A 24,822-nucleotide genomic window follows, 5' to 3' on the forward strand; every position below is an offset into this window, starting at 1 on the left:
CAGTTTCCTACAACTTCTGTGATAGTCTTCTTCATCCCCCACCAAAAGTATCTTCTCTTTAACGCTTGCAGGGTCTCCAAGATTCCACAATGATTGGTTTTGCCCTTATGATATGCGACAGTTACTTCTCTCTGGTGTTCGTCTTTCCGAACAGTTTCCACCATCAGCTTGCATCGGGCGAATGTCCTGTCCATTCCTATGCGCTCATCACACCATAGCCGCTTAATCTTCTCCCGAACGGTTTCATTTCCCATCTACAGGTGATACTTTTTTCCAGGCTTAGAGGTATTATTCAAGGTTCTACAGATCTGGTCATTCTTCATGCCTGGCTGTGACCAAATTGTCGTGATATTGCTCCTGCCATAATTGCTGCTCTCAACTTTGAGCAGTCCAGTGGTCCTCGTCTTCCATACAATCCGCTGCCTCTTGTCGTTTATTATGTCTTCCAGTTCCTCCATATCTACTGGTCTTCCTTCATCCGAGCTCTTGTTAGACGAAGATTCCTCCCTATCCTCTTCCTTCACCACATTCTGTTCTTCTTCCTCTCCCGGTGCCCACTCCCGCAGGAATTGTCTAGACGATTCTTCGGTCTCCTCTTTCACTGCATTTACAGTAATTGCTCGAGACAACCAATCGGCTACGACATTTTCTTTTCCAGGTTTATATATTATTTCTAAGTTATATTGTGCCAGGAGCTCCTTCCAACGTGTAATCCTAGCCGAAGATTCCTTCAACTTCCCCACCCATTGAAGAGGCCTATGGTCAGTGTGTATCCTAAACCTTCTGCCAAATACATAGGGCCTAAAGTGGTAAACAGCCCACACTATTCCCAAGAGCTCTCGTTCCAGTGTGCTGTATCTGATCTCCGTCTGTTAGGCATATGCCACTGGGCAATCTCCCCCTTTACCATCCTGAGACAACACCGCTCCCAATGCATACTCACTGCATCTGTAGTGATAGTGAATTGCTGAGTGAAGTCAGGGAAAGCAAGCACCGGCTTTTGCTGCAGCTTTTCCATGCACCGCCTTATATTGTCTTCTACCAGCGGAGTGATAATCACCTTCCTGCCTTTCTTCAGAAGGTTTTGAGTGGGACGAGGTACTCAGCCATTTCTGGAACAAATCCCCGGTAATAATTTAATGTTCCCAGCAACCTCCGAACTCCCTTCACATAACTCACAATATCATCTTCCATATAACTGCGACTTTATCTGCGTCAGGTTTATCTCCTTCCTTGGAAATTGTGTGGCCCAAAAAATTTATTTGCTCCTGCCACAACGATGATTTATCTCCCGATAATTTGAGCCTAAATTGCCTGATTCTCTGGAATACGCTGTGTAGATGTTGCACATGTTCGTCTTCATTTTTACTGAACACTAGCAGATCATCCATATAGATCTGACAAACAGATTCGTCAATTCCTCTTAAAAATTCGTCCATTAGGCGCTGAAAAGTTATGGGACCATTTTTGAGTCCAAACAGCGTTCCTCGCCTCCATCCACCTCTGTTCCCTTGTTTCCATCCTCCTGTTACCACTCTTTCCCCTTGACTTACTCGATTCCATGGCTCATTCAGCTTCTTCTTCGGTCTCCGACGTTCCGGATGCTTCCGTGGATTCACCTGATGATCGACTATACTCGATATGATCGACTCCGGTTGTTTCTCCGTATCCATTGGTTTGCCCCGGCCCACTTCTCTTCTTTGGTACATATATGGGCACAGTTTGGCTATGTGTCCCTCATTCCCGCATTTGAAACACTTCGTGCGCGGACAATACACCATTAAATATCCAATTTTTCCACAACCGTGACACTTGCGTTCCTCCCGCCGACTATTGTTTCTGGGTTTAGCTAGGCTTCTTCTATTGTCTTGGTTGCTAGTTCTCTCTCTTCTACCCTCTCCATGTTCTCTCCTCCTCCAAGGGTTGGGCAAGTTTCTGGGCCGTTGATATTCTATCTGGGTCCACCCTGGCTCTTCTACTTCCATTCGGCCTCCAACTCTATGCTCTATGCTTCTATGAGATCTTGAGAAATTTTCACAAATGAGCGCTTTCTCGGAAATCCTTCCTTCTTCCCTACCTCCTTTGCCAACTGTATCTTTAGTAGCAGGGATAAGAATTGCATCCTGCCCTGTACCTGAATTGTTTCCATCATTTCGCTCAGTTTATCTTGAATTCTGTTAAAGCGAGCCAGGAGTTCCGCGGCATATTGCCCACTAGATTGTTTTGGTTTCTTTGTCTCTCGAATCATCATAAATATGTCTTCCTCTGGGGCCCACAATCCTCCTCCAAACGCCTTCTTTAATCTTTCCTTGATAACTCTCCAAGGGGTCTCTTCGTCAGACTGAATTCGATCAAAGATGCTCCTCTTGACTCTGCAGACGACCGCTGCTTTTAAAGCCTCCGCATCTTCACTATTGAGTAGACTTTTGATAGATTTTGCTTCAATTCGGCTTATTAGTCAGTCACCCCCTTTTATGAAGTGGCTCAATTCTCCTGTTTCCCCGGTAAATCGTTCGAGGTCAGAAACGGCCTTCAAGTCTTGGGCAGTTGCTGTGCATACTTTTACCCACTCAAGTGTTATGGTGTGGGCTTCTGCTAGAGAAATTTCCGGTAATGGGGCAAGCTCCGGGGGTGGAGGAGTCACCTCCATGGGTGGTGGGTTCTGAACCCCATTTTGATTCCAGGTTCATGACTGCTTGTCCGACGATACTATTGGCAGCCATTATTTTTAAAAAATGAGAGAAAAGAAAAAAAATTTAAAGCTGAGAAAACTACGATAAAAAAAATTCTCCTTTAAAGCAAATATTACTCCGGTATTTAAAGTCCCAGGTTTCGGCACCAGTTAAGTATTGGTGAAAGCAAAATGTCAAAAAAGAGAAGAAGGAATAAGATCTAACACACTTGATCTGCTGTAAAATACTAGCTTTATTGTGTTTGGTACATCTCTTATATACATTTGATCAGCTGATCCCCTCAGTCAGCTGACATCGAAATAACAGCTGACTCAGACCATAACTTATATATATTTATTTATTTTCAAATCCCATCTGGGTCAGTTAATATTTATTTTGTGGTGGTCCATACAAAAACATGAATCTTGACGTACCCTCCACTGTGGTTAAGTCCTAGGGTCAATAGCTTAGGACTAGTTGAGTATTATTAGTTTACTGTTATTGTGTCATAAATATATTTTTTATTATTTTTTTAAGGTCTGAAGACAGATATAAAAAAAAAACTTTGGATTATGGAGAAACTAAGCTATCTCTTCATCACTCAGATTCTGCTAGCTCAAAGAAACTAGATTTTTTTGGTAATCCTAGGTCCAAATGTTTTGACAAGAAGAGCAAACATTCAATAACTGTTTTTCCAGAAAAGAGTGAAGGTTTGTGCATTATTATTAAATAATATTTGTTAGAATTTATGAACAACTTCCATTGATTATACATTTTAGGTGATGTAATTAAAAGTAAGTGTACTTTGTATATTTGTTTTAATGGTCATTATTTCAAATTTCCATGACCATTCTTTCAAATCACGAGTGGACATGTTCAGTTGTTTTTTAAAAGTAGAATTCTTAACTTTACAATGGAGACTGGTTGGTCCAAGTAAAAGATCACCTACTGAATGACTTGTCAGAAGACTTCCCTGCAAAGGCTGATGAAAAAACAATTTTATCTATTATATTTTTCTCTAACTTTTTGATTCTTAGAAGTTTTTGGTTGACCAATTAGAAAAAGTCACAACTCTTCCCAAGGAATTTTCAGATTTCTAATTATATTTTTTGATTATTTGGTAGCTCTATTTGGTTCCATTTAACCTATGCTTTGTCAAATTTTATGAACGGATCCCTAAAGTGTTAATAAACACTGAACTGATGGGTAAACATCTGAGGGATAGACCAAAATGCAGATGGGAGGTTTGCGTTAAAACTGGTTTAGTAGATTTGGGTTTGAAGGGGCCTCACTGGACAGATGTATGTAGAGAATTATTGGTGGTATTGGAATCGAAATTATTTCATTAATTGTTTTTATTTTCACTGAATATCTTTTATTATTTTTATTCCAGAATAAAAATATATTTTGACAGTAATTTCCTTAAATCCAGATTGTTTATTTATTGATTTTAGAAAAGTTGGAGGTAGATCCTTTGTGCTCTTACAGACTTCAGCCGACAAGACATAAAACCAAAAATGCAGTTCTAAGTATTTTACATAATGGTGAAGTTACTGTGGAGCTATATAAAAAAAGAGGTTCAGAAGAGAGAGTTACTGATGTGTGCAGAATTTCGAGTGATGGGTTGAGGGTAAGTTTAACAGGAAAAAAATTTCAATCTAAGTAAAGCATTAACTTATATCAAGTCTATTTTATGTGTTTTTAATAAAATATATTGTTACAGATTGTAATTTACAAGGTGGGTCGTAAATGTCTAGTTACGGATGAACCACCTCCTGTCCCACCTGATGGAGCTGATTCTATTTACAGCTTGGAAACATTACCGCCTGAACACTGGAAGAAATATATTTATGCATCTAGATTTATATCTCTCGTTCGAGCAAAGACTCCAAAAATTATTCTTTATACATCTGAAGCGAAATTTTTACTTATGGAAAATTCTCCCAATCCTGATATAGAAGCAGTGTTCTATACAGGTAATCAACTTTTGAAAAATATATCATTAATATTTTGGCAGGAATAGGTTGGTTGGAGGGGGGGGGGTCAATTATAGAAAACACATTAAGTATATGCTTTTTAATATTTACTGAAATTTTGGTGTATGTTATAGGCCTTCATCAGGGCTAAGCAAAAGAAGAAACTAGTAATTTACAAAAAGTAAATTGTGAACATATAAATTTCATCTAAACTAATATTTGACTGATTAAGATGTTTGTTATTTTTTGTTTAGTTTAGTTTTGTAGACAATTTAATTATCTTTTAAATAAGTAACTGGAATGTTCTGGAAGATGTATTATTTTTGAGTTATTAAATAAACTTAAAGAAAAAAAAAAAAAAGTGAATGGGTATCCGTGGAAACATGCCTAGAATTTTGTAATAACCAGTGGTAGAAAGTCTAATATCCCTTGTCTTTGGCTATAATTCTGGGCCGATTTGAATACATATATGTATATATTCTTGAAAACTTTTCCTGAAGGAGAAAATATTGACAAAAACATTATTGAATGGATTTTGGCATTTTACACTTTACTGATGAGCTAATTACTAACTGTGTTGTACAGGACTGCTACAAGACCAAAAGAAAAGGCTCTTCTTATTTTTGAGATGAAAATCCAGTGCTGCATATTTGGGCCTGATGGCAATTTAAAAAGAATAAATGCTGATATTTATGTACTTAACAGGGAGGCGGTTCTGATGAGGCGTGTAAATATAGGCAGAGTATTATTACTGGCCACATCTCACAAATGCCAGAAGAGGAAATCCTGAAGAAGTTTCTGGACAGGAGAATATATGGGACCAGAGAAAGATGTTGAACAAGATTGAGATAAGAGGATGAAGTAGGCACAGGCATGCAGAACCTGATGGGCACCTGCATCTGGTGAAAGATTCAGGTTTTATCTGATGAAGACTCATCGAGGAGGACAATGAACCCCACGGAGTAGTAGTATTAATTATTAACAAAGCAAGAATCACTGGAATACTTGATAATTAATCTGAGGAAGAAAACGAATCTACTGCAGAGCAATGAAAAAGTCAGATTACTTAAAGAAGGACATTGATCTGTTGTTTTGTGGAAAATTCCATCACAGTTAAAAGAAAAAGTGTTATCTATCCAAAAAACCAAAACAAGTAATTGATTATTTTCTTAAATTGTATTTTTTTTTATTCTATTGAATATAATCACATATTAATTTTAAAAATTGAATTGCTTGTTCTTATTATAAATTGATTTGTAGATTTAATTACAAGTTGTTATAAAACTGATGTCTTGTTACTAATTCTATAATCTTTGTTTTTTACATATGGTGAAAATCCACAGCAATCATTCCAATCAATAGTCAGGACTATGCATGTTGACTATGAAAATTTGTAGCAGTAGGTGAATTGAAAAATTACATAATATGCATAAAATGATAATATACCTAAATCTTACGAAATTGCAAAAGTCACATTCTCCATTTTTTGTGGATGATAATTCATTGATATTTTTTCATTTTTCATATTGAAATATGTGAAGATATACTATCAAAACTCATGGTATCTATCCTATTTAAATTTAATGCTGAGGATCATGTTTTGTGTTTTATATCTCATTCATTCATTAATTTCTTGTTATTTCATTATCGACAGTTCATCTATACATAATTCTTCATATATTTTCAAACCATATGCTGCTACAATTTTTATTTTATTTTTATGTATAATATTTAATTGTTTCATATTTTCTGTGTATTTCTGATGTTATTTTACACCTATTGGGTATTAAAATATTTTTATTTCAAATGATCAGTAATATTAGTTAAGTGAAAATTTTAAATAAACTTGAAAAGTTGTACTAGATTTTTTATCCTTTTCAAAATTCTTTAAAATATATAAAAACACAAACTAATGGCATTTTGCCTCTATTTATTATTGCATTGTACCTTTTAATAAGAGAAAAATATAACACTGAAGAAAACTATTAAAAATTGTCTGGCATACAGATGCTTAAATTACTGTTCTCAAATGAGGACAGTTGTAAATTAAGGAATCAAATTTTTTTTTAAAAGTAATGTATTTGAAATAAATGAATAAAATTATAAATACTGATATTCAAATACAACTTATAAAGTTGTATCATAAACATCATTTTTATAATTGTACAATGGTTCATATTGATAAGATTCAGATAAATATTCAATTTATTCTTCTCTAGTGATTTTTATTCTTGCTAATATCCAGTTATCAAAATATGATTTTAGCTTATATCTTTGACCATTTTGTTCTGCAATCATTTTTACAGGAGAAAAGATTACAAAAAGTGGTAGTACTAGTACATTGCTTGAAACTGATGGTAATACAACTGTGTTAAATAAGGATCAAGAAAAATCGTTGTCTAATCATATACGTGATATTTGGAGCCATTTTGAAAAGGTATGTTACTGTTTCATTGTTCATATTGTTTTTCTTATAATTTAAAATTTTTATTTTTATTATAACTTTTTAACTAATATATTATTTATCAATAATAAGTAGGAACAGTTTTTCCAATCAACTATGAGTAAATATTTTCATAGCCTTTTACTGTAAAAATTATACATCATATGAAAGAAGAAAGAAATATAATTAAAATTACCTAATTAAATAGAAAATCCTTGGTCCATTCCTTATTGATGTTTTCCCAACTTCTGTTAAATTCAGTTAACATTCATATTATTCTGATTTTTCTATTTAAAGTGTGCATTTAAAGAAATGTATTTAAATAAACAAAAATACTAAATCCTATTACAAATTCTCTGTATGTTTTTTTTGATTTTTCAAAACCATTGAACTAAATTCAGCGGTAGTTTCTAGGGTCATTGTTAATAAAATTAAGTATCAAAAAAGTTAAGAAAAATGAGGATATCCTTAAAAATAGGAGTTCATCACGATGCCAGACCATTTTTAGACTTAGGTGGCACTAAAATGTGTAAATAAAATAAAATTTCTAAAACTTTATCTTTTTTGATTATCATAATTGGGTGTATGCATATGCCATAGATTTTAGTAAAACAACTTTTGGATACTAGATTTGCTTTTAGAACTACAATTTCAAAAGTTTGATTTCAATTTCTTCATTAATTAGTTTTTATAAGCTAATCAGTTTTAACTATGTAAAATACTCAATACAGCTATACCATGGCATCACTACTTCCATCTATAGCTAGCAACCCTAATAGAATTATTTTTTCTGTTCATAGATTAATATTTGAAGTAACTCATCATTTTATATAGGCAATTCATATAATTTGCTGAATTTTACTCATTTGATGAGTTAAAAATTCATCACTAAAAGTGATTGGCATTAACAGTTAAAGGATTGGCTTATCAAACATTAACTAATGAACAAATTAAGGTCAGACTTAGAAATTGTTATTTTAAAAGCTTATCTTTATTACTTTTCACTTTTGTGTTCAATGTGATTTAGATTTAGATAGCATGATGGTCACCTACAATTGGATTGACACATTTTCCAAGATAAGGGAAGGACAGCAAAATCAAGGAAACTCCCTCCCCCCCCCCCATTTTTTTCCCCTAAGTGAATATTTACATTTACTTTGTTCAGTCTATGGTATCCTATATTATTAAGATATATGATAATATTAACTTTTTTTTTAAAGTTTTTATTCAATTAAAATGTATAGTATAAATGAATGGAATATGGTCCGGGTCCGGTCAAAAAACTCAAATAGTAAATGGGTATACTATTTTTTACCATTATTGGTATACCCATTTACTATTTGAGTTTTTTTTACCGCACCCGGGCTATATTCCATTCATCTATACACAGGGTCAATCAACAATCTTCCAGTATAATATAAAAGTTTTATGTTATCTAACATTCAACAGGGATTTTTTTTTTTTTTTATCAAAATTGGATTCTTAACTTATAGCTTATTAAATTTTAGTTAGAAGTTTTATTGTTTTGATGTATTAAAGCTAATTGGTTTAACATTTTATTTCATGTTTTAAAAATATTTAGAGATTATGTCAAATTAAGTTACTTTATCCTGAATATTTTGTTTATCTATAAATACCATCTTCAGACAAAATTTTGCCTTTCTCTAAATATTCTTCGTTTGAATATTGTGATTAAGTTAATTGTACTTATCCAATAAAACTCTTGTTGATTATTTTCTAGCATATTGATCATTGTAAAGCTATTGAAAGTGCTCTTGAATTGACAGCAACTTGTTCTGATGGGCCAGTTTTCCCTATTATCATTGGCAGGAGACCTTCTCAAGCATTAAACCAATCAAAGGAGAATAACCAACAGATGCAATTTACTGTAAGAAATCAGAAACCTAATGTTTATATTGTTAACTTTATGTAATATTATTTTGATATATAACTTTTAATTCTGAAATCAACAGCCCAATAAAAAAAGTGGCACTTATTGAAAAATTCTTTTATTTTTCATTTTGTGAAATAGTTTCTTTAATTTTTATTTAAGTTCAGTTCAATGCAAACTTTGTTTTTGTTTAAAATTTAAATACATGTGAATGAATTATATTCAATTTGTAATGAAAATAAAAAGTTTTTTGTAGACTCTTTAACTTAAATGACATTATTATATATTTGTTGTTTTGTTTAGTTTCAGAGTTTTGAATCAAGTGGAAAATCATTCAATCGAAGCAAATCCTTGAGTGGAAATCAAAATCAACAAAAAGCAGTTATGACTGTAGCAGTTCCCAATATTGGTGTGGCTACTCAGGTACTTTTAATTTATTTATTAATTATAGGAACTTAGTTGTAATCATCGCTTAAAATTGGACATGACATTAAATATTTTATATTGCTCTAATTGTGTTATCAAATTTTGTCATTTTACTAATAATCTAGAGTTACTTACTCTAGCACTACAACCTGGGGTGGTCTTCAGATTTTTATTTTATTTTTTGTTTACTCTCAAGAAGAAGTAAATAATTTTTCATATTTATCACTTTAAACTTTCAGTAACCATTAGCAATAGTTAGTCGTTCTTTTCAGATTGAAAAGAATCACCAATATAAAATTGTTTTAAAATTAAATTTTCTATGGAAATACATGTTTTATTAGTCGCTGGTAAAATCAACTTCTAATGTTTTAAAAAATGCAATTCTTTTTGTTTCTAAAGAAAAAATTGTCTAGTTTACTATGCTGTAACTTAAAATTACCAAATCGTTTTTTAATTATTGCTATTAAACAGATGTTAAAAAAAGCAACAACACAAAATATTAATTTTCTCATTTCCTGTAGAGAATTGGACCATTAACTATAAGCTTTTTTTTGTTTCTTTGGAAGTCAACTTCATCCTCCTTAAATATAGCTAGACACCTAGGGGTCACTCTTTGTATATATACTGGATATCTTTTTTAATGATCTCTTATTGAATGTTTCTCGACCCATGATTTTGAGAACCTTACCAATACTGATACCATAGGATCAGTATGATGACTGATCAGCTACAACAATTTTGGACATAAAAATTTTGGATATTTATAAAATATGTTAATGAAGTTTTTTTTATAAATCAGTATCCAATAAATAACTTTGTTAATCTCCACCTCTCAATTCTCAGTTTAACTGGTTCAACATGTGAGAAATTTTTCTAACTTTTTAAAAAATTATGGTAGTAAATAATGTACAATCATTAGAATATGATGTATATTTGATAAGCTAAAAAATATCTGTTTGAGCAAATTTTGCTTGGTCAGAGAAAATTTGGAAAGAAACCTAGAAAATTTGAAAAAAAAAAGTCAGGAAATTTCTTCAAGCCATTTTACTAGACATCCTGAGGATGTTGGATGGGAGGTTGGAAGGGGGCGATGTTAATAGTTTTTTGTGTCTTTTCACTGGAAATGAATCCTGATTTATCTTTAGTTTTCAGCAATAAAGTTGATGTTCAGAAGGCTATGATTTTTTCATATTCATATGTTATTGCCTGTATGTATGTAGTATTTAATTATATATGAAAAAAAGTTATTGCATACTGAAACTTTATTTTCAGTCATTATCATTTAAACTTAAATTAATTTCAGATGAGTTCTGGTGAAGTGAGAATTACATACCCTGATGGTTGTGAGTTGATAGTGAATGGAGATCAGACAAGAGGTGTGGTATACAAACATGATGGAAAAGAGTTGAAGGTAAAACAAGGTGAAAAAGTACCAACTTGGTTGAGGCCAAAATTAGCCCAAGTGCCAACTGTATTACGAGCTCTCATACCTTCACAACAGGTTCACCTTCGGTGACATGACTTGGTTAGATGATTATAGCTGTCATTATTTTTAATAAATAATACTATTCTTCCATGTGTAAATATGTTTACATTTTAAGTTAATTTGTTTATATTTCCGATTTTAGAGTTGTATCTTTATCATATATTATTAGTTTTAATCTAAAGAAAAAGTAATATTGTATTCATTTGCACTAGTGCAATATTAAATCTGTGAAATTAAAGAATAAAATTAATTATCCTGTAGGTTTCATTGTTGAAATCTTTTTACAGAGATTGAATGAATTCTTTGTGAAAGAATAATGTCTCTATGTAGTTATTTTGTAAATTTATTTTTGTTTTTGTAAATAAAGAAATAAATGGATTATTTATTGAATTTTAATTCTTTGCCTCATTTAATAATATTAACATTTAAGCATATCCACCTGTTCCTTTAAGATCTTTTATGAATTTTTGAATCTTTTACGTTAATTTTACTTTAGTGTTAAATTATTATTATTTTATATCTCAAGAAATATAAACTAATTAAAAGATTTGAGTAAACTATTTATTATTATATTATCCATTCTCGTTCCCTCTTACTGACATAAAAAATGTTCAAAAGCTATGGATGATGGTTGTATGAAGGTATAATAATTAATTAGGATAACAAAGGTTTAAATACCAACATAGAGGTAGAATTATCTGTTCAAATTATAGAGAGCCAGAAAATTAACATCAAATATCTCACTAGGTCACTACAAATAGCCCAGTCAATGTCTCTTTTGGAGAAGTTAATTCATCCTAGAATGAAAAGCGAAGTAAATCTTGATTAGTGATGTGTCTGGGGGGAAGAGGCCATCAAGAGTTTTTTAAGTTTAAAGTTAGCTGTAATGGCTCCCACATTTCTAGGCTATAAAGGTTCTCACAGCTCTTGGGAATAACAGCAGCTCCTAATAGTAATAATATACTTGTGGTCTAGCAAGACTATAACTATATCTTCTGGTGTTGCAAGAAATGGTCTTCTAATTAAGAAGTGCCCTGGAGTCAAACAGTCAATGCTGTCGAGATTATTGATAAAGGTAGCAAGAGGTCAAGAGCTAAGAATGCCTTCAATGTCTCAAAAAAAAAAAAAAAATGAACTTCCTCCCTCAGTTTGAGCTGGGTGATGGCTTTGTGGCAGGGTTTGAATAAGCGGCATAATAAAAGAGTACACCATTCCCCCACCTGAAATTTGCTCAATTTCTTCAAACCATTTTACTAGAAATCCTGAGGATGTTGGATGGGAGAATGGAAGGGGTCGATGTGGTGTCATTTTTGCATTATCCAGTATCAGTGAAATTAGGTATTTGACACCACAGAGAATGCCGTCCAACCAGAGAAAACCCCACAAATCATGGAAAAGCGCAGGGGTAAGACAAGGTATGAAGAGGGAATGTAGACAACTGACAAGTATTTATGTAGTTGGAATGACAATAGTAAAGGTAAGAAGGTAGACTAATTTTACAAGATCTATGGCGGATGTACAAAGTAATCTTGTGGGGCATCTGAGATGACAGAAAATAAATAAGGTTTGAAAGGAGTATACATGTATATTATGAGGAACTTTATTCCAATGAACATGCAACCTTCACATAACCACTTAAGAAAAATTATCAATTTCCTAGGTTCTCCTGGTTATAATGACTGAGTTAGAGGCCTTACAATTGCTGATGAGCAATGTCCTCCCAACTAACTGAAGGAAATATATGAGTTGATTTTTCAACTGTAGAGCCTCTATAAGAATTACATAGCAAACAGGAGGAGGGAGGACAGTAATTGATTGAGTACCTCTTTGAGGTAATGTGCGGTGTTTTATTTCCTATTTAAATTAGTTCCTTCCAACAAGTATTGGTTGAATTTACGAGAATATGATGAAACTAAAAATTCAGATCTAAGAACGCATGTACGAAGAAACTATGTGGGAATAATGCAATAATTAGCTAGGGACTATTACAAAAATTAAAATTAAAGTTGAGCAAAATAAAAATAAAATTGTCTTTATTTCATCGTGGGTGATTGATGGGGCCTCCGCTGTGGGTAGTTTTTCTTGCCCTCGTGGAGGTAGATTCAAAAATGGGTACTTCCACCCACCTTGCCACCATGGAAGATGTGCCAATGTTGGCTGTAGTCTATTCACCCTCGTGAAAAGTGAATAAGATGACGTGGATGGCCAGACTGCGAGCTACTAAGACAGCTTTGAGAGATAAGTACGTCTGAGTTGGCGTATAGACACAACTGTGACCCTAAGGTGTCATTTGGACACCTGCGGTAAAAAAAAAAAAAGTAGATTTGTTTTGTTTTTTAACATAATAAATACTATTAGTCACATGATCAATTACTAAAAAACTTATGTTAGCCGAAAAGGTTCTTGGAACAAATTTTATAGGTCTGTTTCAATAATGGCTTCTGTCTGGAACTTTTTTTTTATGACCCCTTCCTGGTCATTTCTGACTTACGGAGGGGGGGGGGGTTATCTAGAGGTGACCAATTTATCTATTCTAACCATGGTGGAGGATCAAAGTTTTCACTTCGTGGGACCGCCACAAAAATGAAAAAAAGTTTAGTCCCAGGCCAGATTCGATCCGGCGCCGCAGCAGTTTTCAGATTGCAAAGTCCTGCTTCTCAACCACCTGAGCTACGGACGGCCCTGACTGTCCGGAAGTGTACGGAGCATGCGCAGTAGAAGGTTAAGCCTCCCAAAACCTGTACAAATTTATTTCTTTTTTTTTTCCCCGTGTCGGTGAAATTGGTATATTTCATACAGCAAAAATTATATTAGGGTACTTAGCTATATTTTATGAAATCTTTGCAGGATATGAATATGAAATTAAATGAATGGGATATGAAATCTCTCCAGGATATGAATCCGCCACTCTTAGTTCCTGTCAGGAAGTTCCTGACAGTCTGAAGAAGTTATTGGAACAGACTTCATGAACCTTTGGCCTTCATTTACCACTGCCTTTCTATCAAGTTGTTGGAGTGAAACAAGCGTTTTCCCTAATTTTTATATTTTCGAATAAAGTTACTTCAAAATTTGAATGATATTTATTTTATCTATTTTAGATTTACAGACTTAAAACTATAATAGTGAATATAATCCAAGAGCACCAAGAGTGGAGCCATGGGAGTTTATACTTCTTCAGGTTATCCGTAGTGGATATTTTGTTGAGTTATGTTATCACAATGATCCAATCTAGTGTTTTTGATTTTAGCTTTCAAGTAAGGAGCTTGTGATAATTTTATGAGTTTTATCTATAATTTAATATAATAGGTAATTATAATCCTACTTGTTTTCAGTCTTTTATTTATTTTTTTAAGATTATATAATTTTATCTTTCTACATAATAATGTTTTTCTCTATGGGTGATGAAAGTTTATGCCATGTTAATATTGAGATCTGTGGCAAAACAGTTCTGTCATGTTAATTCATCACCTTCATGTATAGTTTCACCATACTGTAGGTATGTTGTTTGAAAAGGGTTAAACTTTATAGTTTCTGGAACTTTTTAATTTTTTTGAGATTTCTTTTTTATCTCTAGATCGCTGTTGCCTAGAAGAAGTTATTGTTCCAACATGGGAAAAGTTAAGAAACGTTATGACAATATTGTCAAGTCTAGTGAAGACAAGAGAGACTACCGAGGCCTAGAATTAAGCAATGGTATGAGAGTGGTTTTAGTTAGTGACCCATCTACTGATAAATCTGCTGCTGCACTATGTGTTAATATAGGTATAAGCTTTTTAACAATGAATTTGAAACTTATCGAAATTTAATTTATTTATTGGTTGATAAATTGAAATTTTTATTATTTTTAGGTTTCATGAGTGACCCTGATTATTTACCAGGGTTAGCACATTTATGTGAACATATGCTATTTCTGGGAACCAAAAAGTATCCATTAGAAAATGAATATTCAAAATATTTATCTGAACATGGAGGAGGAAGTAATGCTCATACATCTTCTGAACACACATGCTTTTATTTTGATGTTAAACCTGAGAATTTGGAGGGGGCATTAGATAGGTTAGCATCTTTGAAAGAAGAAAATCTCATTATTACTTTATCATGACCTTTAATTTCTAGTAAATTTATGACATTTGTTGACTTTAATGTTTAAATTTAGCCAGTATTGCCACCTTTGATATTAAGAAAAAACAAGGTACAAAATGTATGACTGGGGAAGAAGGGGGTTAATAAAACTGTTATAAGATGAAGTCATTGCAGTTTTGTTTGACCTTGAAACACAGATGCTTTTTAATAATTTAATTGAAAGAAAACAAGGAAGAATATGAATATTACTTAAAGTATCCAAAACTTCGTACTGTGGCAATTTCTTTATGAATTGTATTTTCAAGCTTTTATGTGATCATATTATTTTATTTTAATAAAACAGAGAAATAAATTCAATATGAAGTTTCACCTGGATTTATGACTAATTAACTATTTCATTTTTTATTTAATTGTTTAAATTTCACTGAAAATGTCATACTAAACACATTTTAGCATTTTAGTTGTATTTCCCTCAAATAATGTGTACTGAATCTTAGTTCATGGAAGGTAGTAGTACGTTCTGTATATTTCTTTACAGATCGTACGTTTATATTTCTTTCATAATCGTTCGGTTGGTGGAAATCTTAAAAAGACATGGATAGGTCTTTGTGGAAGGAAATGGCAGAGTGCTACTTCATGCATACCTCTCCACACATTACTCTGTCATGTATTGATTATGATTCCTTCCATGCTAATCACTTCTTCTTGCCTTCTCTTCCGTCCTCAACCTCTTAAGGACAACTGTGGCAACTTTCTTCACCACTGCCCAATGTTGGTCCGAACGTAGCATACGACTTACCAAGTCATTTGGAGTGATATTCCCTCCACTCGATCTCTCCAATTCATTACTTTTATCCCCATTGCAAGAATATATGCTCCATATAGACAAGCAAAGAATATATGCTCCGCATTTTTCTCGATTACAGGGCATTTAGTGGTGTTTTCCAATTTAATGAACATGGGGTTCTACACCACCATGTTGGCGACCATACCATGCACCAACATCTGGTATCAACCTGTTATTCCACCTTCCCGAATCCGCAGTCTTTCAACACTGTTGCCACTTAGTGATAATAATTTCCCACTCTTCTTTTCTCGAAATGCAAAAATGCCATTGTAATATCTACTACTATCTTCAACAAGAAGTTCTTCATGATATATTCTGGCTATCACACACGCTGCTTCATAGGAAACTGGTCGAAATGCACATACTGTCCTCAATAAAACTGCGTTAAATGAAACCATCTAGTTCCTGTATGATTTGATATCAGATTTTTCCAAATTGGAGCTCCATACAACAGAATTGAGGGAATAACAGTAGCAAGAAGCTTTCTGCTACTATTTCTGGGATCTCTAACATTTGGCATACCTAACTGCATAGCTTGACAGTAAAGGCGCTACTTTAGTAAATTATACACTGAGATACTCTGTGTGAACATTAAACCATAGACCTGCCATGATATAAACAAGACAACCATAGAAATATCATGACTCCTAGGTATTTTAAACATGGCTGAGAACATATATCGTGCCTACCTTCTGTGATAATGATGGTCTCAGCTTCCTGCTAGTGACAAGGAAAGCCTTGGTTTTGTGATCAGTTAGTGACAGACCTACTGAAAACAGCCAGCCTCAGATTGCAGCAACAGTCTGGTTGGTAATGAGGTTTACTTCTTCTAAGTATTTAGCCACCACCACAACTGCAACATCTTTTGCGAAGTCCACAACTGTAGCTCTCTCCGGCATTGTCAACTTGAAATTCTGGTGTACATGACGTTCCACATATGAGGCCCTAATACGGAGCCCTGTGGTACACCAAGAGACTGGGTGTGTGGTATATATAATTTTACCAAATAAAAATAGAGTAACATTTTTATTTTCTTTTTTAATTATTACTTAAATAATATTTTATTTAATTATACTCATCATTCGTAAGATTACAGTTTACATTATCTTTCTTATTATTAGTAAAGGTTGATATGATTGGCTTGTGATAGCTAAAAAGGAGAGATGTTTACATTTGATTGAATGTTTTCAATTTCTCTTGTAAATACTGCGTCAATTGTATCACCTCTTGTGGTACTTTCTAATGGTGAGTTTATCATTCGTAAAAGTAATTTATCTGATAGAAAATGTATTAATTGTTTAGATTAATTACCTTAAAAATTAATTTAAGCGTTTCCTCCTATAGCTTAATGCAGAAAATAGTTCTAGAATAGTAATAATAATTAGAATAGAACAGCCTACATCAATTCTAGCAGAAATTTTTTTTAACAGTATCATAACGGAACAGATTCCTTTTTAACCCAATCCTAAATGAATAAATCTAAAAAGGAAAGATTATAATTATGTTTGATTAATCAATTTCTTATTTATTTATGACCAAAATAAATATGACTGCTCTTTCTTTTCTTTTGTTTCAGGTTTGCCCAATTTTTCATCACTCCACTTTTCACCGAAAATGCGACAGATCGTGAAATTAATGCTGTGGAACTGGAGCACGATAAAAATATTCAAAATGATTCTTGGCGTTTAAATCAGCTTGAGAGGTCAATATCAAAAGCTGGGCACCCTTATACAAAATTTGGGACTGGTAATTTTTCTTCAAGTTATAGTTTACTTTTATCACATTAAATTTGTTATTAATTTTTATTAATGCATGTATGTAAGTGTGGATCTAAATGTTATTCCTCATATGTAATATCATTAATAAAATCTTTATTAATGAACATATAGCAGAAAGTGAAAGGTTTGTTGCAAAAAGATTTTCACGCTAGGAGAGTTTGGTCTTGTATTTACTGTTTTGTGGTGGATAAAATTCTTTTATTTTGTACTTCCAATCTAAGATATTAATTTCCTTTTTATGCATGAGATGGACTTGTCTTTCTTCTTGGCTTCTACAACTATTGTTAATTTTATTTATTTCACTTAATTACTCTGTCACTGAAAGTTTTAAATAAATATAATATATATATGTTTTTCAATAAAATGTTTTTCTAGAAATAGACTGAACATGAATTTTGTGATGAAAAATATGTATCTCTAAAAACTCTTCTTTCTCGCCACCTCTATGAGTTTTTTGAGTGTTGTTATATAAGTGTCTCTGTTTAACTTCCCGATCAAAATACAATCAACAGTGACACCTTTCTAATGATACTCAAGAAACTTATGGATGCAATGAGAAAGAAGTGATCTCTAAAAGACATTTGTTCAATCAAGTATCAACATGATGATGCATGCCCACAAACATCATTTTCACAAGGTAGTTGTGAAAGTTGCCATAAGTTTTAATCAAACCAAAATTCCTGATGGTAGTTCCACCTTCAAGTTTTTTCAAAACATCAGAGGATGCAATGCAGTTCTATAGTAAGCTTACCCAACCTTCAGTTCCTAAATCTTATTACAAAATCCTAAGGAAATTCTTGACTACCTGCTCCATATGCTGAACTTAATATCCAGTCTCTCAAAAGTCTATGTATTTTGTCCTTTAAACCCTTCTGTTAATGTACCAATGTTGTGTTTATTCTAAAATAAATATCTTTTTAATTCAGTTTTGTTCGATTACTATAAGAAAAACTGTGCTATTAGGGAAATTAACACTCTTGATGTGGAAAGACCTTTGTTGAAGAAACCATATTTCGATATTTTGTTAAATGAAAATATCGATATTTATTGTAAAAAAAAAATAAAACATTTTATGAAAAGCTAAAATAAGGTATTTTGATAATTTCATGCTCTTTTCGATATTTTACATTGTTATTAATATCGATATCGTAGATTATAAACGATATTTTGATATTTTATTGTATAGAAATATTGATATTTTATGAAAGAAAACTATAACATTTTATGAAAAGCTAAAATTATGTAATTCAATATTTTATTTTGATAATTTCATGTTCCTTTCGATATTTTACATTAATATTACTATCGATATTAAAAATTAGAAACGCTATTTCGATATTTTTACAGGGAAATATCGATATTTCATTAAAAAGATTAAGAAAATTTTATAAAAAGCTTAAAAATATTTTAAATTGATAAATTCATGTTCCTATTGATATTTTACATTTTCATTGATAACGATATCGAAGATTAGAAACGATATCTCGATATTTTATTTTTATGTTTTTATATTCATTTCGATATTTAACATCGTTGATAATATCGATATCCTAGATAAGAAACCATATGTTGATATTTTGTTAAATATAAATATATCGATATTTATTAAAAAAAACATTTTATGAAAAGGAAAAAAAAAGGTATTTCGATATTTTAAATTGATAAATTCATGTTCCTTTCGATATTTAATATTGTTATTAATATTGATATCGAAGATTAGAAACAAAGTTTTGTCTTGCCCAGAGATGGGAAAGTCCTGTCTGTCCTCATGGGAAGTTCTCCTTACTTTTCATTATTCTCAGTACATCCTTATGAAAGATTTTGTTCTTAAATTTTCATACCTTTAATAATTTTAAGGTTAAATTCTGTTTATTCACGTGTGAATTATCATTATATTAGAATATATTGTACTGTTATATCTTTATTTTATGATGTTAATTATAGTTATATTGAATGGAATTTCTCCTGGGTCTCAGGTGAGAACCTTGCACAGCTAATTTGTTTTCTACAAATTATAAGGAAACAATAAAATGTAATTGTTAAAACCATCAATATGAAATATTAAGAACAAATAAACATCTGGACAGAGATATTTTCACTGAGCCCTTTTACTTTGAGCTTAATAAGAGCAGAGAGGGAAGATTTAATTTCTACAAGGTCTGGAAAAGTGATGAGCCTTGAAAGAAATTCTTGTGCTCTAAGTCTCTTGATTATTTAATTGGGGTGTGGGGATTTATGATAATTGGTATAGGGATAGATTTAAACGACAAGATGATAGCCTATATTTTTAGAAATGATTATGAGAGATAAGTAAACTATCCCTGTTTTGAAGTGAACGTGAAAAAATTCTCTGACTTTGTTAACACCATAGTAATAATGTTAAATATTGCATATGTGTCAAATAGATTCATCATCATTATTGTTTTAGGCAATAGATTAACTCTTGATACTGTTCCTAAGGAAAAGGGGATAAATGTAAGAAATGAACTTCTAGCATTTCATGAGAAATGGTATTCAGCAAATATTATGACATTAGCTGTTCTTGGAAAAGGTAATTAATATATTTATGATTTTTAAAAATGTTTTCAATGCATCATTTTGCCTGAAGTTAGCCAATGGTGCATTACTTAGATTATTGGTATCAGTCTGTAATGAGAAAACGACTAACTGATTTACTAATTATTTATATTCCATGACCATGATATTCCTAATATAGTCCGTTATCTTTCATATTTATAAAAGTAATGATTTATGCAGCTTTTAGATAAATGATATAAATGGTCAATTTTTATTTTTATTAATGTTGGGTTTCAAAAAAAAAAAATTGTTGAATTGTAAAATATATATATTTTTTTTTTCAAGAAAACCTTGATGAACTGGAAGAACTAATCGTACCTCTATTTTCAAATGTTATCAATAAAAATATTGAAGCACCTGAGTGGAAGGAACCACCATTGTCAAAAGATGAGCTGATGTTGAAAGGTTATGTGGTTCCTATAAAAGATGTACGATCATTAGCCATAACTTTCCTCATTCCAGACTATAAAGAGTACTACAAAGCAGCAGTAGGTATTTAAGCATTAGTTTTGTTGTTATTCGTTTAGTTATGAATTTGAGTTGTTTATTTAATTTTTTTTTTTTAGCCTGCTCACTATTTAAGTCATCTGATTGGTCATGAAGGCCCTGGAAGCTTGCTCTCAGTTCTAAAAGCTCGTAGTTGGTGTAATAGTTTGTTAGGAGGCCCACGTGGTTCCAACAAGGGTTTTGACTTTTTTACCATAAATGTGGACTTAACACCAGAGGGAATCGATCATGTTGATGACATTATACATCTCCTATTTCAGGTATGAAAATATTGAATTGTGCATTCTTAATAGAAAAATTATGTCCTCTTCGTGTTGATTTTGAACATAAATTAACTTTTCTGGTTTGAGTAGTATATGCAAGGAATTACTTCAATTGATTTTCAAAAGTTGAAGATATTCCCAATATTATCTTATATTATTTTGTTTTAATTTGAATTATGTCCTGTAGAATTATATGTATTTGTATAGTAATAGACTCTGAGTACTGGCCAGTGGTTCTCAACCATTTTTTACGGTGGAACTTTTTTGGTGCTTGTAGGAAAATGGCAGAACCCTTTTGGTTGAATTAGGTAAATGGCAGAACTCCCACATTATCATTTTATTCAAATAGACTGTCAAATACCATGTTTTCAGCAAAAGCTTAGAAATACTCAGTAAATACCTTACAAAACCTGTGCAAAATTTAAAAAATCTGAGATGATAAGATACAAAACTGTTTTGAGCTGACATGGAAAGAACCCATTCATAAATTATTTCGCAGAAACAGGGTTCTAAAACCCCCCTGATTGGGAACCACTGCTCTATGTAAATGTATATGCAGTTTATAATGAAAATACTCTCCACTTATTTCTTGATAGGTTTGTCATACTGTGAATTATTGATATATTTTGTTTGGTCACACCTGAATTTATTGTACAAAACAAATTCAGTTATTGACCAGTTATCTCCTTTGAAAAGTAGAGTTATTATTTATTTTTATCTTTGTGATAAATCATTTGCTTAAAAGATTGTTTCAAGTATCTGGAATACTAAGTTGAACTATTGGACAGTAAAATTAATGTGTTGAAGATTAAATGGGATCTATGTAGTAGTATCTTCATCATAATGATTTTATCCCCATTACCGCTTGCGCAGTGTGGGGTTACAATTTGTAGAGCCTGGACCAGATATCTCGCTCTTGGACCATCTCCCTTCTCCTAGTCCATATCCCGCCTCCTGAACGTAGTAGTAGTAAAATAAGTAACAAATGTTTAATTGTTCATCGTAAATATATATATATATATTTTTTTTTTCCAGTACATAAATATGTTAAAACAAAAAGGACCTCAAAAATGGATTTTTGAAGAATATGCGGAGTTATTTAACATGCATTTTCGATTCAAAGACAAACAATCTCCGAGATCCTATGTCAACAGTCTGATATTAAAACTTCTGGTAAGTGGAGTTGTTGATTATTTTTCTGTACTGTTTTTAATGTACTAAATTTATTTTACTGAATAGGATTATGAAATGGAAGATGTCCTTGCTGGAGGATATAAAATAACAGAGTGGAGACCTGATATGATTAATGAGCTTTTAGAACACCTTTGTCCAGAAAAATCAAGGTAAGACATTGTCTTTTACATGTAATTGTCTGGAAAGAATGATATTAGTTATTAAACATAAGTTGGTTACATTATGAACTAGAAACAAAAAATGTTATAATGGTAAGGAACTAAAAAATGGATTTTCAAAGGATATGCTGTTGTTTAAAATGCACTTTTGACTTAAGGATAAAAAATCTCTTGGATCTTTTGTCAGCAGTCTTCAATATATCACTTTATATGAGCCAGACCCTCCCTCTACCACCATCATTTCCTTTTTATTGCTAACTGCTCCTAGAAGGTCTTTGTTTTCAGTATTCTGGCAGAGTTGATCCAAATAAAATTTGGCCCACAATCCAGTTATCCTTTTCTTACATTCGAACTTCGATCCTAAACCCTCTCCCTCCTTCATTGATTAAAGGACTATTTGACTGGTGCCAATTTCATGATGTGGAAAACAAACTGGACTTAAAAATTTCACTTAAGACTAAACATGACATTGATGAAGCCATAGGAAACTTTACAGAATCTATAAGAATTTGCACATGCAACAACACGACAATCAGTAAAATTAATAATACCATACATACTTGCCACAGCACATTTGCATCTTATTAAAGGAAAAACACAGAGTAACAGCGAAGTGGCACAGGACTAGATACCCATCAGATAAAACATATACTAAATTGACAAACAAACTCAAAATAGAACTTTAAAAATTCAAAATACAAAATTTAACTAACTTAACTGAAAACCTCACAACTACTGAATAAATCTTTATGGACGACTACTAAGAAGCTTCTCAACTTCAAGAATTTTAATCATCCACTTCTTACTGAATCTCAAATATGGACAAAACAAATGAAGAAAAATCTCAAATATTCAGTCAGTACCTTTCTAAAACCTTTGATCCACACCCTGACATCCTTAATCCGACCCACCTCGAATACATTGAAGAATTGGATACCCCACTCCAAATGACCCTGCCACCTAAAGCATTTCATCCTTCAGAGATATCCAACATCATTCAGAAGTTACTTTCCCTCAAAGCTCCTGGTTATGACCTAATTACATCCTATATTCTAAAACATCTTCCCGAAAATCTGTTCTATTCCTCACCTACATCTACATTGCTGTACTCAGATTCACATATTTTCCTGACTCATGGAAATTATCCATAATCAAAGTGATTCCTAAACCTCAAAAGCCGCTAGAATACCCATCCTCCTACTGTCCTATCTCTCTGTTACCTATCATGGACAAAATCCTTGAGAAACGTCTGTACCCCATCCTAGATTCCAACCATATAATCCCAGATCACCAGTTTGGATATCGAACATCCCACTCCACTATCCAGCAATGTCATCCTGTGTTTGATGTCTCGTCTTCATTGGAGCACAGAATGTACTGCTCGTGAGTCTTTCTTGATTATAACAGGCTTTTGATCAAGTCTGGCACCCAGGACTGCTATACAAGATCTGTAAATTCCTACCCTCTACATATTTTCTCATTATCCGTTCTTATCTCTCTGACTGATTATTTCTAGTAAATCACAAAAGCGCTTATTCATCCCTATTTCCTCAGTCTGCTGGTGTACCTCAGGGGTAGTATCCTTGATCGTATCCTTTATACAGTTTTACAGCTGACAACCCATCCTAACACTATCCTCACCTCGTATGCTGATGTCACCAAATCCCATTTAACCTTCGTCTTAAAGCCATGACCTCTTGCCCCACAGTATCCTTTAATAATATCCCACTTATTCCTGTTGAACAGATCCGTTACTAAGGACTACATCTGGACAACTGATATAGAATCCTCTTGCAAGACTGAAAATACAGAAAACTGCTCGTCGATTTTGACTATTACAACATTTACTAGACAAATGGTCTAAACTTCCAATCCATTACAAAAGACCGATCTACAGCTCCACTAAACCATCAAATTCCTCCTGAATCCAATATTTACAGTCCAAAATCCTTCATAAAATCCTTGATGTTCCTTACTTTGTCACAAATCCAGTATTGTTCCATGACCTCAATGTTCCATATGTTGCTGATTTGGCCAGAACCAGATACCAATCCTTCCATGATAAACTTCCTTACCACCCAAACCCACTTTTTTTTATCCTGGCTTCTCCTTTCTTACCTAATAATCCTCCTAGATGTTAAGTTACGTTGAAAATAATAGCTCTTTATCACTTTTACCATGAACCCAACGATAAATGAAAATATGTACATATTTGATGTTAACAAATATATCACCAAAAGTGGTGATATACAATGTTTATATGAATAAATTGGTTTATTTTTTTAAGTTATAAAAAAAAAATAATAATGTGAAAACGTTTTTGTAGTTCTTTTTCTTTTGTATTTTAGATCAGTTGTTATGGCAAAGAAATTTGAGTCAGTGGCTGACCAAAAGGAAAGGTGGTATGGGACTCAATACAAATTAGAACCAATTTCCCGTGATGCTATTGATGTAAGTTATATTTAACTATCATTGTTTAAGCTGTGATATCTCCTAAATCCTAAAACATTTTATATAATAT

General features: G+C 32.4%; 2 protein-coding genes across 2 annotated transcripts in view; both read left to right on the plus strand.

Moving 5' to 3' along the window:
- The window catches only part of SAK (Sak kinase), a 22,263-nt gene extending 11,109 nt beyond the window's left edge, over nucleotides 1-11,154 (plus strand). Inside the window, exons 9-15 of the mRNA XM_014420433.3 lie at nucleotides 3,210-3,382; nucleotides 4,127-4,302; nucleotides 4,396-4,648; nucleotides 6,955-7,085; nucleotides 8,833-8,979; nucleotides 9,286-9,405; nucleotides 10,712-11,154. Of these exons, the coding sequence (XP_014275919.1) occupies nucleotides 3,210-3,382; nucleotides 4,127-4,302; nucleotides 4,396-4,648; nucleotides 6,955-7,085; nucleotides 8,833-8,979; nucleotides 9,286-9,405; nucleotides 10,712-10,924 (1,213 nt within the window). The 3' untranslated portion in view covers nucleotides 10,925-11,154. The remainder of the gene's footprint in view (nucleotides 1-3,209; nucleotides 3,383-4,126; nucleotides 4,303-4,395; nucleotides 4,649-6,954; nucleotides 7,086-8,832; nucleotides 8,980-9,285; nucleotides 9,406-10,711) is intronic.
- A 2,939-nt stretch (nucleotides 11,155-14,093) lies between these two features.
- Ide (Insulin degrading metalloproteinase) overlaps nucleotides 14,094-24,822 on the plus strand; it is a 29,916-nt gene continuing 19,187 nt past the window's right edge. The window contains 11 exon segments of the mRNA XM_024358339.2: nucleotides 14,094-14,148; nucleotides 14,248-14,390; nucleotides 14,469-14,656; nucleotides 14,743-14,950; nucleotides 17,401-17,570; nucleotides 20,031-20,153; nucleotides 20,465-20,667; nucleotides 20,746-20,946; nucleotides 21,985-22,122; nucleotides 22,189-22,292; nucleotides 24,650-24,752. Coding sequence (XP_024214107.1) covers nucleotides 14,296-14,390; nucleotides 14,469-14,656; nucleotides 14,743-14,950; nucleotides 17,401-17,570; nucleotides 20,031-20,153; nucleotides 20,465-20,667; nucleotides 20,746-20,946; nucleotides 21,985-22,122; nucleotides 22,189-22,292; nucleotides 24,650-24,752 — 1,533 coding nt within the window. The 5' untranslated portion in view covers nucleotides 14,094-14,148; nucleotides 14,248-14,295.

This window comes from Halyomorpha halys, unplaced genomic scaffold, assembly GCF_000696795.3.
Source record: "Halyomorpha halys isolate HHAL.00 unplaced genomic scaffold, Hhal_1.1 Scaffold269.1, whole genome shotgun sequence".
Lineage (NCBI taxonomy): Eukaryota > Metazoa > Arthropoda > Insecta > Hemiptera > Pentatomidae > Halyomorpha > Halyomorpha halys.